Source organism: Salvelinus fontinalis, chromosome 25, assembly GCF_029448725.1.
Source record: "Salvelinus fontinalis isolate EN_2023a chromosome 25, ASM2944872v1, whole genome shotgun sequence".
Lineage (NCBI taxonomy): Eukaryota > Metazoa > Chordata > Actinopteri > Salmoniformes > Salmonidae > Salvelinus > Salvelinus fontinalis.
In genome coordinates this window covers 21,919,019-21,942,769 of record NC_074689.1, presented here as the reverse complement: position 1 = coordinate 21,942,769, position 23,751 = coordinate 21,919,019, and the positions used below count along the sequence as shown (strand labels likewise).

The window sequence follows — 23,751 nt, the reverse complement described above, 5'->3', positions numbered from 1 at the left end:
CTGGCCTCTCTCTGTCTCCATAGGGTAAATTACTCTGTAATGATGTGCTAATGAACTAGCATATTATATTCATTAGGACAGCAATGCCTAGAGGGACACACACACACACACCATCCATTAGGCCAGTGTGGGCTGCTAGAATACCTTCCTTCTCTGAGCCAAACTAAGCAAACCAAGGCCAGGAGAGACATTAGCAGGCATGGACACAGTCCAAAATACCCACCACTGGCACTGCATGAATGTCAATGGGAAAAGACTACATGGATATGAACTGAAAATCATCATGCATATTTATGTATCTGTTTTTATTAAATGTTACCTACTGTCTTGGCAGGTCAACGAAGCTGGCTTCCCTGGGACAGTTGCATCACACACACACGCACACGCACGCACATGCACATGCACATGCAGTGAACAAGCCCGTCACACACACGGCGAGACGAGGAGGACACAGAATTAATAAAAAAGAGAAACAAAGAGAACAGGAAAGAAAAAACATGGAAAATGAAAGAGAAAGTGAGTGAAAACATGCAGAAAATATAGGAAATAATGCAATATCATATAACATTTTAAAATATAACATAATACCTTAAATAACAGAATATAAACACATAAATAATGAAGATAATGTAGGGACCACCTAAGTGAGTATTGGGGTGTGTTCTCCCCTGTACCTCTGTGTATAAACACCAGCTTTAGAATGCAAATCACACCCACTGCGGATCCCATCTGAGCCTGATTCAATTTCCCCGACCAGGCAAATACCCTCGCTGCTCTGACACATGCAGATGAGCTACAAGAGAGACAGCAGCCTAGCCTAGCACACAGTCAGATTTATACCGCTCTCTGATCCAGTACAAACCAATAGGTCCCATGGCTGTATGGAGGTGACGGAAGAGCTGATTGTGTTAAGCTGATGATCTGATGGCCATTAGAATGATAGATTGATCCATGAGGGGTAATTCAGCGAGTTGGTTCCCTGAAACCTACTGTACATGCAGATCAGATAGTGGGGGAGAAGTCTCCTGTGAGTTTTATCATCTTTATAAGCTGGTATTAAAGTTTCGCATAACAAATCAATATGTGCCTGTATGGCTGTATGGTTAACGGTGGCATATAAGGACCGATTTACTTTCATTCAATTCAATTCAATACAACTTTATTAATCCCAATGGCCATTCAGGAAGCTGCAGTGTGATGATGTTCTTCCATCCAAACCGCCAAAAACTGATGAGACGATGGAATTTAAAATGTGTTATTGGTATTCAGAACTATCTGACTTTGGAATGTCTGATTGGAATTTAGAAGTGTTTCTCAGAGAAAAGTAACTTTTCAGAGTCAGAGAGAGAAAGAGTAGGAAGGAAAGAGAATTTAATTCAACCTCAGCAGTTTTTCCCTCCATCCTAAATCCAGTTTTATTCGCTGTCGTCAGTGTTAAAGTATTGGCAGGTCCACAGCCACATAAAGCAGGGTGAGATAGAGGAGTGAAAAGAAGAGGTAGATATAAAGCCATCTTTAACTTCTGTTCTCCTAATGACCTTCACAGTCATTGTGTAGAGAAAAGAGGGAGCGGAGGAACAATTCAAATATTACAATGAAAATGTAGAGCCATTCTGTGTGGCATAATGAGAAATTAATTAATTGTCTCTGTGTGGCATACTGAGGACTTAATTCAGTGTCTCTGTGTGGCATAATACGGACTTAATTAATTGTCTCTGTGTGCCATAATGAGGACTTAATTCATTGTCTCTGTGTGGCATAATAAGGACTTATTTCATTGTCTCTGTGTGGCATAATGAGGACTTAATTAATTGTCTCTGTGTGGAATAATGAGGACTTAATTAATTGTCTCTGTGTGGTATAATAAGGACTAAATTAATTGTCTCTGTGTGGCATAATGAGGACTTAATTCATTGTCTCTGTGTGGCATAATACGGACTTAATTCATTGTCTCTGTGTGGCATAATGAGGACTTAATTCATTGTCTCTGTGTGGCATAATGAGGACTTAATTCATTGTCTCTGTGTGGCATAATGAGGACTTAATTCATTGTCTCTGTGTGGCATAATAAGGACTTAATTCATTGTCTCTGTGTGGCATAATGAGGACTTAATTAATTGTCTCCGTGTGGCATAATGATGACTTAATTCATTGTCTCTGTGTGGCATAATGAGGACTTATTTCATCGTCTCTGTGTGGCATAATGAGGACTTAATTCATCGTCTCTGTGTGGCATAATGAGGACTTAATTCATTGTCTCTGTGTGGCATAATGAGGACTTAATTCATCGTCTCTGTGTGGCATAATGAGGACTTAATTCATTGTCTCTGTGTGGCATAATGAGGACTTAATTAATTGTCTCTGTGTGGCATAATGAGGACTTAATTAATTGTCTCTGTGTGGCATAATGAGAACTTAATTCATTGTCTCTGTGTGGCATAATGAGGACTTATTTCATTGTCTCTGTGTGGCATAATGAGAATGTAATTCATTGTCTCTGTGTGGCATAATGAGGACTTAATTCATTGTCTTTGTGTGGCATAATGAGGACTTAATTCATTGTCTCTGTGTGGCATAATGAGAACTTAATTCATTGTCTCTGTGTGGCATAATGAGGACTTAATTAATTGTCTCTGTGTGGCATAATGAGGACTTAATTAATTGTCTCTGTGTGGCATAATGAGGACTTAATTAATTGTCTCTGTGTGGCATAATGAGGACTTATTTCATTGTCTCTGTGTGGCATAATGAGGACTTAATTCATTGTCTCTGTGTGGCATAGTGAGGACTTATTTCATTGTCTCTGTGTGGCATAGTGAGGACTTAATTAATTGTCTCTGTGTGGCATAATGAGGACTTAATTCATTGTCTCTGTGTGGCATAATGAGGACTTAATTCATTGTCTCTGTGTGGCATAATAAGGACTTAATTCATTGTCTCTGTGTGGCATAATGAGGACTTAATTCGTTGTCCCTGTGTGGCATAATAAGGACTTAATTAATTGTCTCTGTGTGGCATAATGATGACTTAATTCATTGTCTCTGTGTGGCATAATGAGGACTTAATTCATTGTCTCTGTGTGGCATAATGAAAACTTAATTCATTGTCTCTGTGTGGCATAATAAGGACTTATTTCATTGTCTCTGTGTGGCACAATGAGGACTTAATTAATTGTCTCTGTGTGGCATAATAAGGACTAAATTAATTGTCTCTGTGTGGCATAATGAGGACTTAATTAATTGTCTCAGTGTGGCATAATGATGACTTAATTCATTGTCTCTGTGTGGCATAATACGGACTTAATTAATTGTCTCTGTGTGCCATAATGAGGACTTAATTCATTGTCTCTGTGTGGCATAATAAGGACTTATTTCATTGTCTCTGTGTGGCATAATGAGGACTTAATTAATTGTCTCTGTGTGGAATAATGAGGACTTAATTAATTGTCTCTGTGTGGCATAATAAGGACTAAATTAATTGTCTCTGTGTGGCATAATGAGGACTTAATTCATTGTCTCTGTGTGGCATAATACGGACTTAATTCATTGTCTCTGTGTGGCATAATGAGGACTTAATTCATTGTCTCTGTGTGGCATAATGAGGACTTAATTAATTGTCTCTGTGTGGCATAATGAGGACTTAATTCATTGTCTCTGTGTGGCATAATGAGGACTTAATTCATTGTCTCTGTGTGGCATAATGAGGACTTAATTCATTGTCTCTGTGTGGCATAATGAGGACTTAATTCATTGTCTCTGTGTGGCATAATGAGGACTTAATTCATTGTCTCTGTGTGGCATAATAAGGACTTAATTCATTGTCTCTGTGTGGCATAATGAGGACTTATTTCATCGTCTCTGTGTGGCATAATGAGGACTTAATTCATCGTCTCTGTGTGGCATAATGAGGACTTAATTCATTGTCTCTGTGTGGCATAATGAGGACTTAATTCATCGTCTCTGTGTGGCATAATGAGGACTTAATTCATTGTCTCTGTGTGGCATAATGAGGACTTAATTAATTGTCTCTGTGTGGCATAATGAGGACTTAATTAATTGTCTCTGTGTGGCATAATGAGAACTTAATTCATTGTCTCTGTGTGGCATAATGAGGACTTATTTCATTGTCTCTGTGTGGCATAATGAGAATGTAATTCATTGTCTCTGTGTGGCATAATGAGGACTTAATTCATTGTCTTTGTGTGGCATAATGAGGACTTAATTCATTGTCTCTGTGTGGCATAATGAGAACTTAATTCATTGTCTCTGTGTGGCATAATGAGGACTTAATTAATTGTCTCTGTGTGAAATAATGAGGACTTAATTAATTGTCTCTGTGTGGCATAATGAGGACTTAATTAATTGTCTCTGTGTGGCATAATGAGGACTTAATTAATTGTCTCTGTGTGGCATAATGAGGACTTAATTAATTGTCTCTGTGTGGCATAATGAGGACTTAATTAATTGTCTCTGTGTGGCATAATGAGGACTTAATTAATTGTCTCTGTGTGGCATAATGAGGACTTAATTAATTGTCTCTGTGTGGCATAATGAGGACTTAATTAATTGTCTCTGTGTGGCATAATGAGAACTTAATTCATTGTCTCTGTGTGGCATAATGAGGACTTATTTCATTGTCTCTGTGTGGCATAATGAGAATGTAATTCATTGTCTCTGTGTGGCATAATGAGGACTTAATTCATTGTCTTTGTGTGGCATAATGAGGACTTAATTCATTGTCTCTGTGTGGCATAATGAGAACTTAATTCATTGTCTCTGTGTGGCATAATGAGGACTTAATTAATTGTCTCTGTGTGGCATAATGAGGACTTAATTAATTGTCTCTGTGTGGCAAAATGAGAACTTAATTCATTGTCTCTGTGTGGCATAATGAGGACTTATTTCATTGTCTCTGTGTGGCATAATGAGAATGTAATTCATTGTCTCTGTGTGGCATAATGAGGACTTAATTCATTGTCTTTGTGTGGCATAATGAGGACTTAATTCATTGTCTCTGTGTGGCATAATGAGAACTTAATTAATTGTCTCTGTGTGGCATAATGAGGACTTAATTAATTGTCTCTGTGTGGCATAATGAGAACTTAATTCATTGTCTCTGTGTGGCACAATGAGGACTTATTTCATTGTCTCTGTGTGGCATAATGAGGACTTAATTCATTGTCTCTGTGTGGCATAATGAGAACATAATTCATTGTCTCTGTGTGGCATAATGAGGACTTAATTCATTGTCTCTGTGTGGCATAATGAGAACTTAATTCATTGTCTCTGTGTGGCATAATGAGAACTTAATTCATTGTCTCTGTGTGGCATAATGAGGACTTATTTCATTGTCTCTGTGTGGCATAATGAGAATGTAATTCATTGTCTCTGTGTGGCATAATGAGGACTTAATTCATTGTCTTTGTGTGGCATAATGAGGACTTAATTCATTGTCTCTGTGTGGCATAATGAGGATTTAATTAATTGTCTCTGTGTGGCATAATGAGTATTGAATTCATTGTCTCTGTGTGGCATAATGAGAATGTAATTCATTGTCTCTGTGTGACAAAATGAGGACTTAATTCATTGTCTCTGTGTGGCATAATGAGAATTTAATTCATTGTCTCTGTGTGGCATAATGAGGACTTAATTAATTGTCTCCGTGTGGCATAATGAGGACTTAATTCATTGTCTCTGTGTGGCATAATGAGGACTTAATTCATTGTCTCTGTGTGGCATAATGAGGACTTAATTCATTGTCTCTGTGTGGCATAATGAGGACTTAATTCATTGTCTCTGTGTGGCATAATGAGGACTTAATTCATTGTCTCTGTGTGGTATAATGAGGACTTAATTAATTGTCTCTGTGTGGCATAATGAGGACTTAATTAATTGTCTCTGTGTGGCATAATGAGGACTTAATTCATTGTCTCTGTGTGGCATAATGAGGACTTAATTAATTGTCTCTGTGTGGCATAATGAGAATTTAATAATTGTCTCTGTGTGGCATAATGAGGACTTAATTCATTGTCTCTGTGTGGCATAATGAGGACTTAATTCATTGTCTCTGTGTGGCATAATAAGGACTTAATTAATTGTCTCTGTGTGGCATAATGAGGACTTAATTCATTGTCTCTGTGTGGCATAATGAGGATTTAATTCATTGTCTCTGTGTGGCATAATGAGGACTTAATTAATTGTCTCTGTGTGGCATAATGAGGATTTAATTCATTGTCTCTGTGTGGCATAATGAGGATTTAATTAATTGTCTCTGTGTGGCATAGTGAGGACTTAATTCATTGTCTCTGTGTGGCATAGTGAGGACTTAATTCATTGTCTCTCTGTGGCATAATGAGGATTTAATTCATTGTCTCTGTGTGGCATAATGAGGATTTAATTCATTGTCTCTGTGTGGCATAATGAGGACTTAATTCCTTGTCTCTATGTGGCATAATGAGGACTTAATTCATTGTCTCTGTGTGGCATAATGAGGACTTAATTCATTGTCTCTGTGTGGCATAATGAGGACTTAATTCATTGTCTCTGTGTGGCATAATGAGGATTTAATTAATTGTCTCTGTGTGGCATAATGAGGATTTAATTCATTGTCTCTGTGTGGCATAATGAGGATTTAATTCATTGTCTCTGTGTGGCATAATGAGGATTTAATTAATTGTCTCTGTGTGGCATAATGAGGACTTAATTCATTGTCTCTGTGTGGCATAATGAGGACTTAATTAATTGTCTCTGTGTGGCATAATGAGGACTTAATTAATTGTCTCTGTGTGGCATAATGAGGATTTAATTAATTGTCTCTGTGTGGCATAGTGAGGACTTAATTCATTGTCTCTGTGTGGCATAATGAGGACTTAATTCATTGTCTCTGTGTGGCATAATGAGGACTTAATTCATTGTCTCTGTGTGGCATAATGAGGACTTAATTCATTGTCTCTGTGTGGCATAATGAGGACTTAATTCATTGTCTCTGTGTGGCATAATGAGGACTTAATTCATTGTCTCTGTGTGGCATAATGAGGACTTAGTCTTAATCGTCTGCAACTGTTAATAATTTAACACGGTCATGAGGAGTTAGTTTTACATCATTCTTTAACGTTGTGCGCGTGCGTATGTGTGTGTGTGAGTATGTCTTATCTTCATTATAATCAGTCGTATCTAAGCTTCGGAGAACCTACTTAGGGGAATATAAAGACACTTTATAATGTTATACTGGCACAAACTATATAGCCAACTTATTGAACTTTGCAAAGTTAAAATATAATGACAGATGAATTAAATATAAATGCAGTAGTACAGTATTGTACTATTTTTATGTTGTGTGTGTGTGAGTGTGAGTGTGAGTGTGAGTGTGAGTGTGAGTGTGAGTGTGAGTGTGAGTGTGTGTGTGTGTGTGTATCTCTTACCCACATAAAGCTGACTAAACAGCTCTAGCCGTGTGTGTCCCTGTGGAGGGGCGGGACGAGCTTCCCTATAGTTCAGATCCAGCTGTAGCACCGCCTCCTTCACGTTCCGCTCTGCCATGACGCGATGCCATTGGTCATCATTGAGGGGCGTGGCTGAATGGACGGCCAATTCCACGGGGCCATTCCCCACGTCAAAGGAGAAGGAGATGACAGTAGGAGCTAGAGGAAGAAAGGAAGAAGAAAAGCAGAATAATAATAATAATAAAAACAAGAGGTTTTGAATCAATGCCATGTCCACAAACTACTAACCACATTTGAATCTATTTATTTGAATGCATAAAGTACCTTTGGTTTAATAATCAAACATTTTCAGTCTTCATCTCATAAATCATTGTTTTCCACCCTGGAGTTCTACAGTTCAATAACTAATCTAATGCCTCATTGGTTATGGAGACTCATTTAGTTATTATAGATTTCAGCTTTACTGTGATAATGACTGCACTCAGTGTTTGATGGAGCTAATTCACAAAAATATTGATACACACACACACACACACACACACACACACACACACACACACACACACACACACACACACACACACACACACACACACACACACACACACACACACACACACACACACACACACACACACACACACACAAAAGAGAGAATGTGTGTTTGACTGTGTCTGTAGAGGTGTGTATGCGTGTATGTATAGGTGTCTGTAGAGATGTGTGTGTGTGTGTATGTATAGGTGTCTGTAGAGATGTGTATGGGTGTATGTATAGGTGTCTGTAGAGATGTGTGTGTATGTATAGGTGTCTGTAGAGGTGTGTATGCGTGTATGTATAGGTGTCTGTAGAGATGTGTGTGTGTGTGTATGTATAGGTGTCTGTAGAGGTGTGTGTGTGTGTATGTATAGGTGTCTGTAGAAATGTGTGTGTGTGTATAGGTGTCTGTAGAGATGTGTATGTGTAGGTGTCTATAGAGATGTGTGTGTGTGTGTGTGTGACTGTGTCGATAGAGGTGTGTGTGTGTGTGTGTGTATGTATAGGTATCTGTAGAGGTGTATGTGTGTATGTATAGGTGTCTGTAGAGGTGTGTGTGTGTGTGTGTATGTATAGGTGTCTGTAGAGATGTGTGTGTGTGTGTGTATGTATAGGTGTCTGTAGAGATGGGTGTGTATAAGTCTGCCACTAACCACCTGTTCAGTCCAGATGTTACTGGCTAAAGGCTATGTGTGAGTCACTCTCCCTTCTGCCCTCTCACCTGGCCACCCTATCAATCACACACTGATCATCATCCCTTTTATTGCTCTCCTTTATTTCCACTCTTTCCTACTCTGTCTCCCTTTTCTCTCCCGCCAGAAACAACAGAGGGACAGTTTAGCCTCTGTTAGTTGAGTAAAACAGCCAAACACAGAGCCTAAAGCCCCAGTGTGAAAACAGACTAACTAATCTATTGTAATGAAGGCCTGAGCACGACTTGGTGAAACTCCAACTAATCTCCCTCTTCTTTCTCTCCATCGCTCCCTCCATCCCATACTCCGCCTCATCTCTACTTCTGTTAACAAAAGAAAAAAGGACACAGACACACACCACCTCACCCTTGAGAGAGTGTTTTGAAAGATGAGAGCGGCAGAATGACGAGAGAAATAAATTATTTCTCCTCCAACAAAATTAAAGCTCATTCACAACTCACACATGAATATTCAACAACCTCTTCTCAGAGAGAAAGATGGTGAGAGAGAGAGGGAGAGAGATGCAGAGAAAGAGAGGGAGAGAGAGGGAGAGAGATGCAGAGAAAGAGAGGGAGAGAGAGGGAGAGAGATGCAGAGAAAGAGAGGGAATGAATGACAAAGGGGGAGAGAGAGAGGGCAGCTGGAGGAGGTGTGGGTGTGTCCTAAGCAGGTGTTATATATTAGTTGTAAGCCAAGAAGTCTGACGTTTTCCCCCAAGGTGGCTGTTATACATCACTACTAAAGACTCTGCCACAAAATTGTGAGTGGATGAGGTGAATTACCCCTATTAAACCTAAAGCTCTTTGAAATCTGCGGAAATGTAATTTGTCATCCATCATCAAATTGACAGCCACTATGCTGCCCTACAATGGCAAAACGCAGTAACTACGAATTTGGTAAAAAAATATTTGCTTTAATGGCCAGGTATATTATCTGATTAACTTCTTTATGATAGGGGGCAGCATTTTCACTTTTGGATGAATAGTGAACTGCCTCCTAATCTGTCCCAGATGCTAATATATGCATATTATTATTACTATTGGATATAAAACACTCTGAAGTTTCTAAAACTGTTTGAATGATGTCTGTAAGTATAACAGAACTCATATGTCAGGCAAAAACCTGAGAAATATTCCAAACAGGAAGTGAGAATTCTGAGGCTGGTCGATGTTCAACTCATCGCCTTTTCAATTCCCTGTAAGATATGGATCTGTTTGCACTTCCTACGCCTTCCACTAGATGTCAACAGTCTGTCGAATGTGGAATGAAGCCTCTGCTGTGATGTTGAGCCGGATGGGAGGTGTTTCAGTCAGTGGTCTGGCAGAATGCCTATAGAGACGCCTTGCGTTCCATTTCTTCTAGAGACACAAAGGAATTCTCCGGTTGGAACGTTATTGGATAGTTATGATAACAACATCCTGAAGATTGATTTTCTACTTAGTTTGACCAGTTTATTCGACCTGTTATATAACTTTTTGAAGTTTTCGTCCGAGTTCGACTGCATCTGCGCAAGCGTTTGGACATGTGCACTAAACATGCTAGCAAAAGTAGCTACTTAGACATAAGTAATGGACATTATCGAACAAAACAACGATTTATTGTGGAACTAGGATTCCTGGGAGTGCTTTCTGATGAAGATAATAAACGGTAAGGGAATATTTATGATGTAATTTCGTATTTCTGTTGACTCCAACATGGCGGAGAAATGTTGTTTTTAACTGAGCGCCGTCTCAGATTATTGCATGGTGTGCTTTTTACGTAAAGTTTTTTTGAAATCTGACAGCGGTTGCATTAAGAACAAGTGTATCTTTAATTCTATGTAAAATATGTGTCTTTCATCAAAGTTTATGATGAGTATTTATGTTATTTGACGTAGCTCTCTGCAATTTCTCCGGATATTTTGGAGGCATTTCTGAACATGGCGCCAATGTAAACCGAGATTTGTGGACATAAATATGCACATTATCGAACAAAACCTAAATGTATTGTGTAACATGATGTCCTATGAGTGTCATCTGATGAAGATCATCAAAGGTTAGTGATTCATTTTATCTCTATTTCTGCTTTTTGTGACTACTATCTTTTGCTGTGAAAATGGCTGTGTTTTTCTGTGGCTATGTACTGAGCTAACATAATTGTTTGGTGTGCTTTCCCCGTAAATCCTTTTTGAAATCAGACATGTTGGCTGGATTCACAATATGTGTAGCTTTAATTTGGTGTCTTTCATGTGTGATTTCATGAAAGATTGATTTTTATAGTAATATATTTGAATTTGGCGCGCTACATTTTTTCTGGCTTTTGGCCAAGTGGGACGCTACCGTCCCACATATCCCAGAGAAGTTAATGTGGTATTTACTTTCCTGACCCAATAACAAACGAGTTGATCAAAATTTACAAAGGAGTATCAGAAACTGCTGTCTGTCTAAACAGAAAAATACAGATTTTTCAGCAAAATAAAAGACTGTGTTTTGCCTGTGTAGGGCAGTATGGTTAAATAGCCATCTCATCATAAAAGAACCGTGGCTAAATATGATCCCCTGGAATTTAACATTCTCAATCTGAATATGATTGAATGCCCATTTAGCCATTTAATTTCAGGCATTCAAGTATAGTCGCATAAAGCACATGACATGTCAATCATCGCTTTAGAGCCATATAGAGCGATACAGTACCAGTAACACCTGTATATAGCCTCGTTATAGTTATGTTACTGTGTTACTTTTTATTCATTTTTATTTTATTTTATTTGGTAAATATTTTCTTAACTCTTCTTGAAATGCACTGTTGGTTAAGGGTTTGTAAGTAAGCATTTCAAAAGAACTTGCTGTATTCGTGCACGTGACAGATAAAGTTTGATTTGACTTGATTTGAGAACTGAGAGGGAAGCAGTCAGGGAAAAGTTTTAAAGTCTGAACAGAAATGTCAGAGTTTTTTTTCATCGTTCTAATACAGTGCAATAAAGAGAGGAGGATTGAAGAGGGGAAAAGAGGAGTAATTGAAAAAGATGAAAGAGAGAGAACAAGCCAGAGAGGCCAATGAAAGGAGTGTAAAAACAGAAGAAGCCACAGAACTAAAGAGTGTGCTAAATGAGAGAGAACGAGGTACAGTCACTTACATTTGAGTTCGAGGCGTATGAAGTCTGTGTTGCCGAGGTTTTCCAGGAACACCCCGTAGGGAGCGCTGGTCTTGAAGTAGAAGGAGATATCAGCGCTGGTCTCTCCCTGGAAAGTGGAGAAATGCAGGTAGGAGGAGGGCGTGGTGAATGATGCTGCGTTCCAGTAGTTACCTGGGGAAAGGAGGGGAAATGCAGGGGAAAATAAGGGGAAACGCAGGGGAAAAGGAGGGGAAACACAGGGTAAAAGAAGGGGAAACGCAGGGGAAAAGAAGGGGAAAAGAAGTGGAAACACAGGGGAAAAAGAAGGTGAAACGCAGGGGAAAAGATGGGGAAACGCAGGGGAAAAGAAGGGGAAACGCAGGGTAAAAGAAGGGGAACACAGGGGAAAAGAAGTGGAAACACAGGGGGAAAGAAGTGGAAACACAGGGGAAAAAGAAGGTGAAACGCAGGGGATAAGAAGGGGAAACGCAGGGGAAAAGAAGGGGAAACGCAGGGTAAAAGAAGGGGAAACGCAGGGTAAAAGAAGGGGAACACAGGGGAAAAGAAGTGGAAACACAGGGAAAAAAGAAGGTGAAACGCAGGGGAAAAGAAGGGGGAACACAGGTTAAAAGAAGGGGAAACGCAGGGGAAAAGAAGGGGTAACACAGGGGAAAAGAAGGGGAAACACAGGGGAAAAGAAGTGGAAACACAGGGGGAAAGAAGTGGAAACACAGGGAAAAAAGAAGGTGAAACGCAGGGGAAAAGAAGGGGGAACACAGGTTAAAAGAAGGGGAAACGCAGGGGAAAAGAAGGGGAAACACAGGGGAAAAGAAGGGGAAACGCAGGGGAAAAGAAGGGAAAACACAGGGGAAAGAAGGGGAAACGCAGGGGAATAGAAGGGGAAACGCAGGGGGAAAGAAGGGGGAATGCAGGGGAAAAGGAGAGGAGAAAAATAAAATGTCAGATGACCTTTGGAGGAACAAAAGCTCATGGCATGGGATTCAGCTTTGCATTGTCTTTGTCTTTCTTCCTCCCTCTTTCTCTTTCTTTCCCTCTCTTTGTCTTTCTTTCACTCTCTTTCTCTCTCTCTCTGCATCTTTCTGGCAGGAGGAGGGGGGAGATGACAAAGAGAGGTAGTGTGAGAGAGATAGAGAGAGAGAGAAAGAGGGATGTAGCATGTATTGTATGTCGTTATCTGTTCAGTGAGATCTGTGTGAAACTTAAATCTAAAGACTTCATTCACACAGTGACACTTACGGGACTGTGTGGTTATTTGTAGGTGTGTGTGTGTGTGTGTGTGTGTGTGTGTGTGTGTGTGTGTGTGTGTGTGTGTGTGTGTGTGTGTGTGTGTGTGTGTGGGATGGCAGATAAATCTGTCACTTCCAGCCATGCCCTGAATAACATTACATCTTCCACTCCCTCACCCCTTCTCTGTCTCTCTCCCCCTCTTTTTTAATCTCTTTCTCTCTTTCCCTCTATCCCTCTCTGTTTCCCCCGCTCTCTTTAAGCCTCTCTGCTCTGGGACGGGATGTGATGCTTGGCAAGAGGAGGAGTCCAGTGCTTTTACAGAGGAGGGCTTATCGCACTGCCCCAGAAGCCGCACACATAAGCATAAGTACGCGCAAGCACACACACACACACACACACACACACACACACACACACACACACACACACACACACACACACACACACACACACACACACACACACACACACACACACACACACACACACACACACACACACACACACACACACACACACACACACACACACACTTGCCACCTACTGGGCCCGTTTTATTATTTGAAGTCTTTGCTATTTAATTACGATTACCCAGAGGCAGACATGGCTACAGAAAAGGGTTAACTTGGGACCCGATGCAAGAGACTCACACACACACACACACACAAGGCCTGTCCTGGCTGTTCAGCCACCCTAGGCGAGACAAGCTCCTACAAGAACAGTCCAAGTAAGCAAAATGACATTGAAAGACGTCTAAAATACATATTTTCCGGGCTTTGAAATCAGGTACATTTTCGGTTCTGAAGGAAAGTTTAAAATAGTTATTTCCCGAACGTTGAATTAGGTACATTTTAGGTTCTGAATGAAAGTTAAAAATATGTCATTTATAGACGTCTATGTTTGTGCAAAATCAAGGCTGGTCCAGACCTGACAAAATCTGAACCAAACATAAGATGTCCAATTAGCGTCAGCATCGGTCTGTGCTTACTGAGGTATAGCCTACATCAGGGATGGGTAACTCTAGTCCTCAGGGGCCGGAGTGTTGTCACACTTTCCCCATCCCTAGCCAACACAGCTGATGAAACTAATTCCATTCTAAACTGATGATCATGATTAGTTAGTTATTGGTGTCAGATGTGTTAGCTGGGGCAAAGGTTTGACACCAATCAGGCCCCAGAGGACTCGAGTTGCCCACCACTGGCCTACAGTGTCGCCTGAAATAACATTTAAGGAATGCCCATCTATGTGGTAGGCATACTGTTTGTAAAACACCAAGAAAAGACGTCTGGTCCGGATAGGGCCAAAAAAAGACATCCAAAAGATGTAGGCATCGGTCCGTGCTTACACTGGACTGTTATGAATGCCCATCATTGTTGTAGGCCCACCGTTTGTAAAACAGGCCATAGCATTGGCTTTATTAGTCCTGATTCCTGTAACTAATCAGTCAATGGCCATTTAAGCTCTGAATATCAGCTACCCAACTTTATCAGGATGAGTTATCCTGAGTCTATTTGCAATGTGTTGACACAGCTAGAAATGCAGAAATATTTCATTTTTTCGCCATGATCAGCTTGTCAATTTTTTTTTACGGATAATAACTTGAAACCACACCATCATGACAATGGGATGAAACTTTGTCCATTCCATACTGTCCATTTTACTTTGACCTGTTTTTGAATATGTTGTTTGTTAACATGTCAGTGCATTTTTTATTGGAATGGGGGGCCATTTAGGTTAGGCTATTTGATCGGAGAAACCTACATGATGTAAAAAATATCTGTCACATTACATTGTCATCCATTTTATCTCCAGTCTGTAGGCTACTTTCTACCATATCCTGTATCTGCTACATGATTTATGTTAGATTCTTTTTTTGACGTAACATTGGTGGAGCGCCGCAGAGACGTGTCTCTCCAACAGCACCCTGGAGAGGCACGCTGGGAATGGACAAGATCATTATTTTGAGTCCCTGCCACTGACAAAGTGGGCAATGCTTATCATAGGGCGGCATCAGCACTCACCTAAAAAGCCCACATGCCACTGGTTGAGAGAAATTGTCATTGTTTTTGGCCAGAATTAATTATGTGAGGTATTATGTGCTGTTGGAGGTACCGTCTTGGTCTGTTTAGCTCAGAAAATGCCGCCCTCGTCGATCTCCCGCCATAAGAAGACCCATAGTCCTGCCTAATGAGAGGGCTGGGCCCTGCACACACCCACACACAAACTCTTCCAGCTATGACTGAGGGTCGGGTCCTTTGTCCCTACATCATGTGGACATGGTAATGATAGAGTTCGAAAGGGTCAGAAACATTTTATCCTTTCTTTCCTTCATTCTTCTGTTCCTCTCTCCTTTTAAGTGTGTATAATTGAGTTTGATTTTCTATTCCTTTTATGAAAGGCCTCTAATTGTATTGCTCTGTAGAGAAAAAGTTCAAAAGTTTGACAAAAGACCCTTAAGGTGATTGACACAAATGACACATGTTGAATTGAGTATGTGGGCGCGGGTGTGTATGAGCGCGTACACACTCACCCTTACACACACGCACCCACTCGCACACGTGCACAAACACACAAAATTACAGTTAGTTTATCACTTTGGTGCAATTTTCACAAGTACAGTGCCTTCGGAAAGTATTCAGACCCCTTGACTTTTTTCAAATGTTGTTACATTACAGCCTTACTCTAAAAGGTATTAAATAAAATATTTTCCTCAGCAATCTACAGAAATACCTTATTTACGTAAGTATTCAGACCCTTTGCTATGAGACATGAAATTAAGCTCAGTTTCCATTGATCATCCTTGAGATGTTTCTACAACTTGAATGGAATCCACCTGTGGTAAATTCAGTTGATTGGACATGATTTGGAAAGGCACACACCTGTCTATATAAGGTTCCACAGTGGACAGTGCATGTCAGAGCAAAAACCAAGCCATAAGGTCGAAGGAATTGTCCGTAGAAACCCAAGACAGGAATTCTGTAGCATTGAAGGGCCCCAATAACACAGTGGCCTCCATCATTCTTAAATGGAAGAAGTTAGGAATCTGTCAGAGTTACCATCAGGTTCTTGGTCACCCTCGATTGCTGAGTTTGGCCGAGCAGCCAGCTCTAGGAAGAGTCTTGGTGGTTCCAGAGTTCCGCTGTGGAGATGGGAAACATTCCAGAAGGACAATCATCTCTGCAGCACTCCACCAATCAGGCTTTTATGGTAGAGTGGACTGACGGAAGCCACTCCTCAGTAAAAGGCACATGACAGCCCGCTTGGAGTTTGCCAAAAGGCACCTAAAGACTCTCGGACCATGAGAAACAAGATTCTCGGGTCTGATGAAACCAAGATTGAACTCTTTGGCCTGAATGCCAAGTGTTACGTCTGGAGGGAACCTGGCACCATCCCTACAGTGAAGCATGGTGGTGGCAGCATCATGCTGTGGGGATGTCTTTCAGCGGCAGGGACTGGGAGACTAGTCAGGATTGAGGGAAAGATGAACGGAGCAAAGCACAAGACGATCCTTGATGAAAACCTGATACAGAGTGCTCAGGACCTCAGACTGGGGCGAAGGTTCACGTTCCAACAGGCCAACAACCCTAAGCACACAGCCAAGACAACACAGGAGTCTCTGCATGTCCTAGAGTGGCCCAGCCAGAGCCTGGACTTGAACCCAATCGAACATCTCTGGAGAGACCTGAAAATAGCTGTGCAGCAACGCTCCCCATCCAACCTGACAGAGCTTTAGAGGATCTGCAGAGAAGATTGGGAGAAACTCCCCAAATACAGGTGTGCCAAGCTTGAAGCGTCATACCCAAGGAGACTCGAGGCTGTAATTGCTGCTTCAACAAAGTACTGAGTAAAGGGTCTGAATACTTATGTAAATGTGCTATTTCCATTTTTTTATTTTATATATTTGCTACAATTAAAAAAACAACTGTTTGGCTGTGTCATTATGGGGTATTGTGTGTAGATTGATGAGGGAATATTTTTTTTATTACATTTTAAAATAAGGCTGTAACCTAACAACATGTGGAAAAAGGGGTCTGAATACTTTCCGAAAGCACTGTATACAGTATTGCAATGTGAAAAATGTATTTCTAGATGAATCACTGAATAAGTTTGTTGAAAAATTGACTATGATTTAGTGTGGTATACTTAATCATTTGAAAATATGCTTAGAGTTTTGAAACAACTGCCCTTTTGATGATCTGTTTCGAGTTTTGTACTAAGCATTTTGAAAATGTACCACATACTTTTGAAAATTGCACCAAAGTGACTGAATAAAAGGAATAACAGCTTCATGCGCGGAACTCACGGTCTCCTTGACAACGGAGCGGCCCGACTGTGAGCCTTGCCTCTGAACCCAGCCTGTTGGTGTCACCCACGGCAACCTGACTGACTGGCAAATGGTCCTTATACACCAACAGACCACTGTCCTCTCTCCTGGGGAGGAGAAGAAAGAACAGATGAAGGAAGAGAGGAAAAGGAGGAGATAGTATTTTTCTATATTATTAATCTTGCAGAAATATAACAAATATTATGGAATGAGGAAAAGGGAGAGGGGGTAAACTTGTAAAGCGTTAACATTTTAAATAAATGGTCTTTGTTCTGAAGCAGCCTGTATTTGTCCTTATTATCTGCTTGTTGTTCTCTGCCTTTTATGAGAACTAATATATGGAGGACACGATGGGAGCCAAGTGTGTGTGTGTCATGCCAACTCTATGTGTAATGAGGGGAAATAGAGATGTGTGTACTATAGATCACATACTCACTCAACCGGAGAAAAAAACATTAATACACACAATATTAATGGAAAGAGGGAGAGAGAGAATAACACTCATCTGTTATCGTAACAAGAGAAAGAGAAAGAGAAAGAAAGAGAGAGGGTGTTGTGAAGCGAGAGGGGAGAGTAGGAGAGGGAGGTGGAGGAAGAGAGACAGAAGAAGAGAAGAGAGAAGGAGAGGGAGGTGGAGGAAGAGAGACAGAAGAAGAGACGAGAGAAGGAGAGGGACATTCAGAAAAGGACAGAGGGAGAAAGAGAAAGAGTAACTAGCAGCTATACATTATTCTAATGAGAACATCCATCAGGTGTTTTAAAGGGTTGAGAAACACAATGTTTTGTTATTATTGGAGGAGAGGGGGGACATCGCTCACTGCTTCAACACAGAGCCTTTAATACACTAACCGTGTTGTTTTATGTGTAATATTTATATCACACACACACACAGTCTTGTGGGGACTTCTGGTTGTCATTACTGTCCACGAGAATCCAAATAGGTCAGATCAGGTTTGCAATGAATAACTTCAATCAGACCCCCTCTCACCCGTAGAGGCGGAAGGAAATAACTAGTGGGGATTAACAACTCACATCCTGTTGTAAATCAAGGGAGGAGATCCAGGCCTGCACTCTCCAAATTCACTAAAGGAATGTGCTTTGTCTCAACAGACCCTTTTCCCGCTGAAACTCTAACACGTTCAAAAGCAACTACTGGAACAGTATTTCTAACGTAGAACGTGGGGAATGGTCAGAGGCGATCTATAGAACACTAACGTCCTTATGTTGGTTATTTTGTGATGTCATTAAAAATGTTATAAAGGAAATATTATAACTTGGAAAGTATACCCACTACATATATGAAGTTTCCATACTATGCGTTGTGCATGTAATATGAAAAAATATGAAAGTGTTTTTGTTAAGAGAGGGATGTGATTTGAGAAGTTATAAGAGATCATTTTTTCCCATAAACTTTTATTTCCCAACTTTTTTTTTTTGAGTAGTTACCGCCCGGAGTGAGGTCGCCCCTTTCCACCAAAATGAATAAATGATGGGTTAAGAAAAACCCAGAAATGCTTGACAGCTACACGTTTAAAATGGTTTGAACTTTCAATCTTAACACGAGGTGAAGAAAAAAAACTCACCTCTCAGACAATCACTGGAATGGCAGATTAGCTGTCCTAAGTAAAGTATTTTTGAAAGCGAATTTAAGTAGGACCATCCTGTTACTCTGCTCAAACCATCGTATTACGCTACTCTCATCACCCCACTGGGGACCATCGACACGTCTGGCTAGTTTATCTTCAAAGAAGCATCTTCAAGAAACATTTTGGACAATCAGAGCCTTACAAGCGTGCTGTGAAAAGGCCCAACCCCCTTCCAAGGCTGCCCTGTTCATCGAGAGATCCCCGGCGAACCCAGGCATTTCACGTAAAAACATTCATGATTTCTTACTCAAAGCGGGCGGCGGTTCGTGTGCAAAGTATATGGTTACTGTAGGTGAGAATAGTTTCTGAATGTCCCAATGTTAAGTGTCTCTGTCCCTCTCTCTCTCCCTCTCCATATTTTCTTTAACAAGCAGCCATGTTGTGGTCATTCCGCTAGGGACCTGTTTTCAGTGTATTAAGTCTCCTGTCAATAAGAGTATGTATGTATATCCTGTGTTCCCATTTAATTAGCTTGTAAATAAATAATTAAAGTAATTTGTTTAGTACTGAATCATAAGTAAGGCTCTGGTTTTTGCAGATGCAAGGAGGTTACGACTGTTCAGAATGATAATATGATACGAGGTTATGATTAATAAGTGGACTGTTTATAGATGTGATAGGTAAAGACCTTTTAGAGTTTAATTAGGGAGATGGTAACTCTTTGAAGAACCGCTCTCGTGGTGCCCCAGATCCTAACGAGTTAATTGTTACATTGTTACAGTTAATTGTTACATCGGGTAACAATTAAACATAGTTAGTTAATTTGATAAATAACAGTCTTCAGATTAATGTTAAAGTCAAGTCACGACAACGTGACTTGACACACACACACACACACACACACACACACACACACACACACACACACACACACACACACACACACACACACACACACACACACACACACACACACACACACACACACACACACACACACACACCACACACGTCAGTTGTTACAGTATGTCTGATATTTGTCTCAAACATTCTCAAACATTGTTCGCCCCTGCTGCTGTTTTGGTTGGACCAGGTCCCTCTTGAAAATAGATTTTATCTCAATGAGACTAACCTGGATGGTTAAATAAAAATAAACACACACAGTACCCCCATTCCACGCCAACCCCTGTACTCACCATTGTTTGTGGTCAGCGTCACAGTTACAGTCATATTTGGGGTCAGTGCAGTTCCTGTCAATACCACAGGAACACTTCTGTATCCCTGGCCCTGATCCTCCCCAGTAGAAATGTTTCTCACTGCTCCTACCCACCCACCATGTGTAGGGGGTCCCATCTAGAGAGACACAGACACACACAGGAGATATTACAGTTTTTTTGGATTGCTTACACACTAAAATTAAAAGTAGTACACTATTAGCAAAACCTTACACTCAAGAAGCAAAACATCAGCCCATATTTGCACAACTATAAGCACATTGTCAACCTCACACTTGTTGCAAAACTCTACACACAGTGATTTGCAAAACACTAAACACACTTAACATACATTACACACAAAAATCTATCATGAAGTCACGTCCTTGCAATACCAAAGCACTGACTGTCAAATTACCACACCGTCCAATCAATTGGTTCAACACAGTCATCAGGTGTGCAAACACTCGTTTGCTTAATTGTAGACACACCAATCAGGTGTTTAAGCACTATAAAAAGCAGCAGGTGAGTTCATCGGTCTTCAAGCACAATGGAAAGAGTCAGAGAAAGAGTAAGACGAGGAGGAGGAGGAGGAGGAAGACGAGAAGCACGAGGCGGAGGACGAGGAGAACGAGGAGGACGAGGAGAACGAGGAGGACGAGGAGAACGAGGAGGACGAGGAGAACGAGGAGGACGAGGAGAATGAGGAGGACGAGGAGGACGAGGAGGACGAGGAGAACGAGGAGGAGAACGAGGAGGAGGACGAGGAGGAGGAGGAAGGGGAGGAAGAGGAAGAGGAAGACAAGAAGGTGCTCAAAGAGGACCGAATCTGATAAATGAGATCCGCGCAACACTGGTTGACCACGTTGTCAACCACGGCCTGATGCTGAGGGAGGCTGGACTGCGAGTACAGCCAAATCTAAGCCGATATACAGTGGCAAGTGTGATGAGAACATTTCGACTGGAAAATAGGTATTGTAAAAATATCATCATATCAAAAACATCTGCACGGTTTCAGTAACTGCTTACAGTACTGTATTCTATGCACTATCAGAACTTCTGTTACCTTTTCCTGTGAAATTACTGTACTATTGTATACTGTTTTTTTTTCTACATAGGATTGAGGGTCAGGGACGACAAGGGGGAAGGCCTCCTATGTTCACAGAACAGCAAGAGAGGGAGATAGTAAACATGGTTTTGGCCAACAATGCTATAACACTCAAGCAGCTCCAAGCTAACATTGTCAATAACCATGCCATTTTCAACGATATCCATCAGGTCTCAACATCAACACTGGCACGCATCCTAAAAAAAAAACATATTCAAATGAAGCAAATTTATCGAGTGCCTTTCGAGCGCAATTCCGAAAGGGTGAAACGACTGCGGCATGATTATGCAGAGGTATGTATTCACTTTAGCAGTGTGATCTTTCATACTGTCTCATAATCCTTTACTGTACTGTAATATGTATACTAGATCTACACTGAACTACACAATTTTGCCTGACACTGCTTTTCAGAGAGTTTTACAAATGGATGGAGAGGAGATCCAGCATGAGTTCATTTACGTAGATGAGGCTGGGTTCAACCTGACGAGAACACGAAGGAGGGGAAGAAACATCATTGGCCACAGGGCTATAGTCAATGTCCCAGGGCAACGTGGGGGTAATATAACACTCTGTGCAGCCATTACACAGAATTGGGCCCTCCACCGCCATGCCCATACGGGCCCTTACAACACAGCACTCATACTTACATTCTTGGACCAATTGCACAACATAACAGCAGCAAATCAAATGGATCATATGCAATACATTGTTGTCTGGGACAATGTGTCTTTCCACCGCTCTGCTCTGGTTCAGAACTGGTTTCAGCAACATCCACATTTCACCGTCCTATATCTTCCACCATACTCTCCATTCCTCAACCCTATAGAAGAGTTTTTCTCGGCATGGCGGTGGAAGGTATATGATCTCCGTCTCCAGGCTAAGGTACCCCTCATCCAAGCCATGGAGGAGGCCTGTGACCAGATGGAGGTAGCAGCAATGCAAGGATGGATTCGTCATTCAAGACGTTTCTTTCCAAGGTGTCTTGTTAATGACAACATTGCCTGCGATGTTGATGAAATTCTCTGGCCAGATCCAGCTAGGCGAAGAGACAATGTCTAGTTATTTTTTATTTTTGAACTTACAAACGTAAAGTGACGTTTGGTTACAGTATTATGAATCTCCATGTCAACATTTTGGGCGTGTTGAGAAATAAATGAGTTTCTTCAGTCTGCAACATTGGTCTTGTGTAGTGTTTGGTGAATTTACATTATATTTGTACTTTGTTGATAGTAGCCTACTCTAATCATAGGGAAGTAGAAGTGCTAAAAGTGTTTTAGGTTTATCACAGCAGAGTGTAACTCGTGCAAACAGAGTATAGTAATGTGAAACGTGTGTGTTTCATATGGTAACAAAGTGTGGTTTTTAAAAAGAAGTGTATAGTTTTTACAAGAGTGTTTAATTTTGCAAAGGATCTGTAGTGTTTTGCTAATTGGGTGTGTGGTTGTGCTAATTGTGTGTAGTGTTTTGAAAATCGTGCTTAAGCAATCAAAAAAAACTGTAGTATAAGACATATACACACACAATTTTTAAGATTCCAAACCAGTCCCAATTCCAGTCTGCTGCATGGTTCATGTCTCTTTAAATGTGTGTGTGTCTATGAGGTGGGGGGGTCACTGGTCTGTAATAAGAGACGTAATATTGTTTTATTCAGATGCTCCGCTCTGTAGAGTAGAAAGATATGCATAATATCTGGGAACAGCACAATAACACACACAATATGAGACTATATGAGAGAGGAGAAGATTGCTATTCTCTTTATTTCTAATAAAGGGCACAATATACGGATATAGATCTTCTATTCTGTTGTGATAAAATCCCAAATATAAAATGCTATGAATAATATAATCCGAGACACAGTACAGAGAGGAGATGAGTAAGCAAAAGCAATGATAATCTCTGAAACACACAACATCTCTCTGTCTCACCTTAGTGGCACACAGAGTTTCATTCAAAAATGCTATACAGTATATCCATTTTCAGTAATGTTGGAAACCATCACTCCTGTGTTCCAATGGCACGTTGTGTGTGTGTTAGCTAATCCAAGTTTATCATTTAAAAGTCTAATTGATCATTAGAAAACCCTTTTGCAATTATGTTAGCACAGCTGAAAACTGTTGTGCTGATTTAAAGAAGCAACAAAACTGGCCTACTTTAGACTAGTTGAGTATCTGGAGCATCAGCATTTGTGGGTTCAATTACAGGCTCAAAATGGCCAGAAACAAATAGCGTCTGTGTAAATGATACACTTGTGACATTAATATATTTTTACAAATAATAACTAAATACAGTAATATAATATCTGTACATAAAACGTTTACATTTGACATTGTAGACATTTAGCAGATGCTATTATCAAGAGCGACTTACAGTAAGTGCATTCATCTTAAGTTAGCTAGGTGAGGCAACTACATATCACAGTCAAATATACAGGACACAAACATTCCATTCCAGCTAAACAATGGGTATACAGCGTTTTGCAAAGTGTTCAAACACATCTAAAATCTATGAAT

General features: G+C 40.6%; 1 protein-coding gene across 1 annotated transcript in view; it reads right to left on the bottom strand.

Moving 5' to 3' along the window:
• Positions 1 to 23,751, bottom strand: part of cntnap2a (contactin associated protein 2a) — a 245,950-nt gene that overhangs the window by 27,153 nt on the left and 195,046 nt on the right. Inside the window, exons 16-19 of the mRNA XM_055881617.1 lie at positions 20,116 to 20,272; positions 17,313 to 17,440; positions 11,783 to 11,953; positions 7,421 to 7,639 (exon numbers count right to left, since the gene is read on the bottom strand). Coding sequence (XP_055737592.1) covers positions 7,421 to 7,639; positions 11,783 to 11,953; positions 17,313 to 17,440; positions 20,116 to 20,272 — 675 coding nt within the window. The remainder of the gene's footprint in view (positions 1 to 7,420; positions 7,640 to 11,782; positions 11,954 to 17,312; positions 17,441 to 20,115; positions 20,273 to 23,751) is intronic.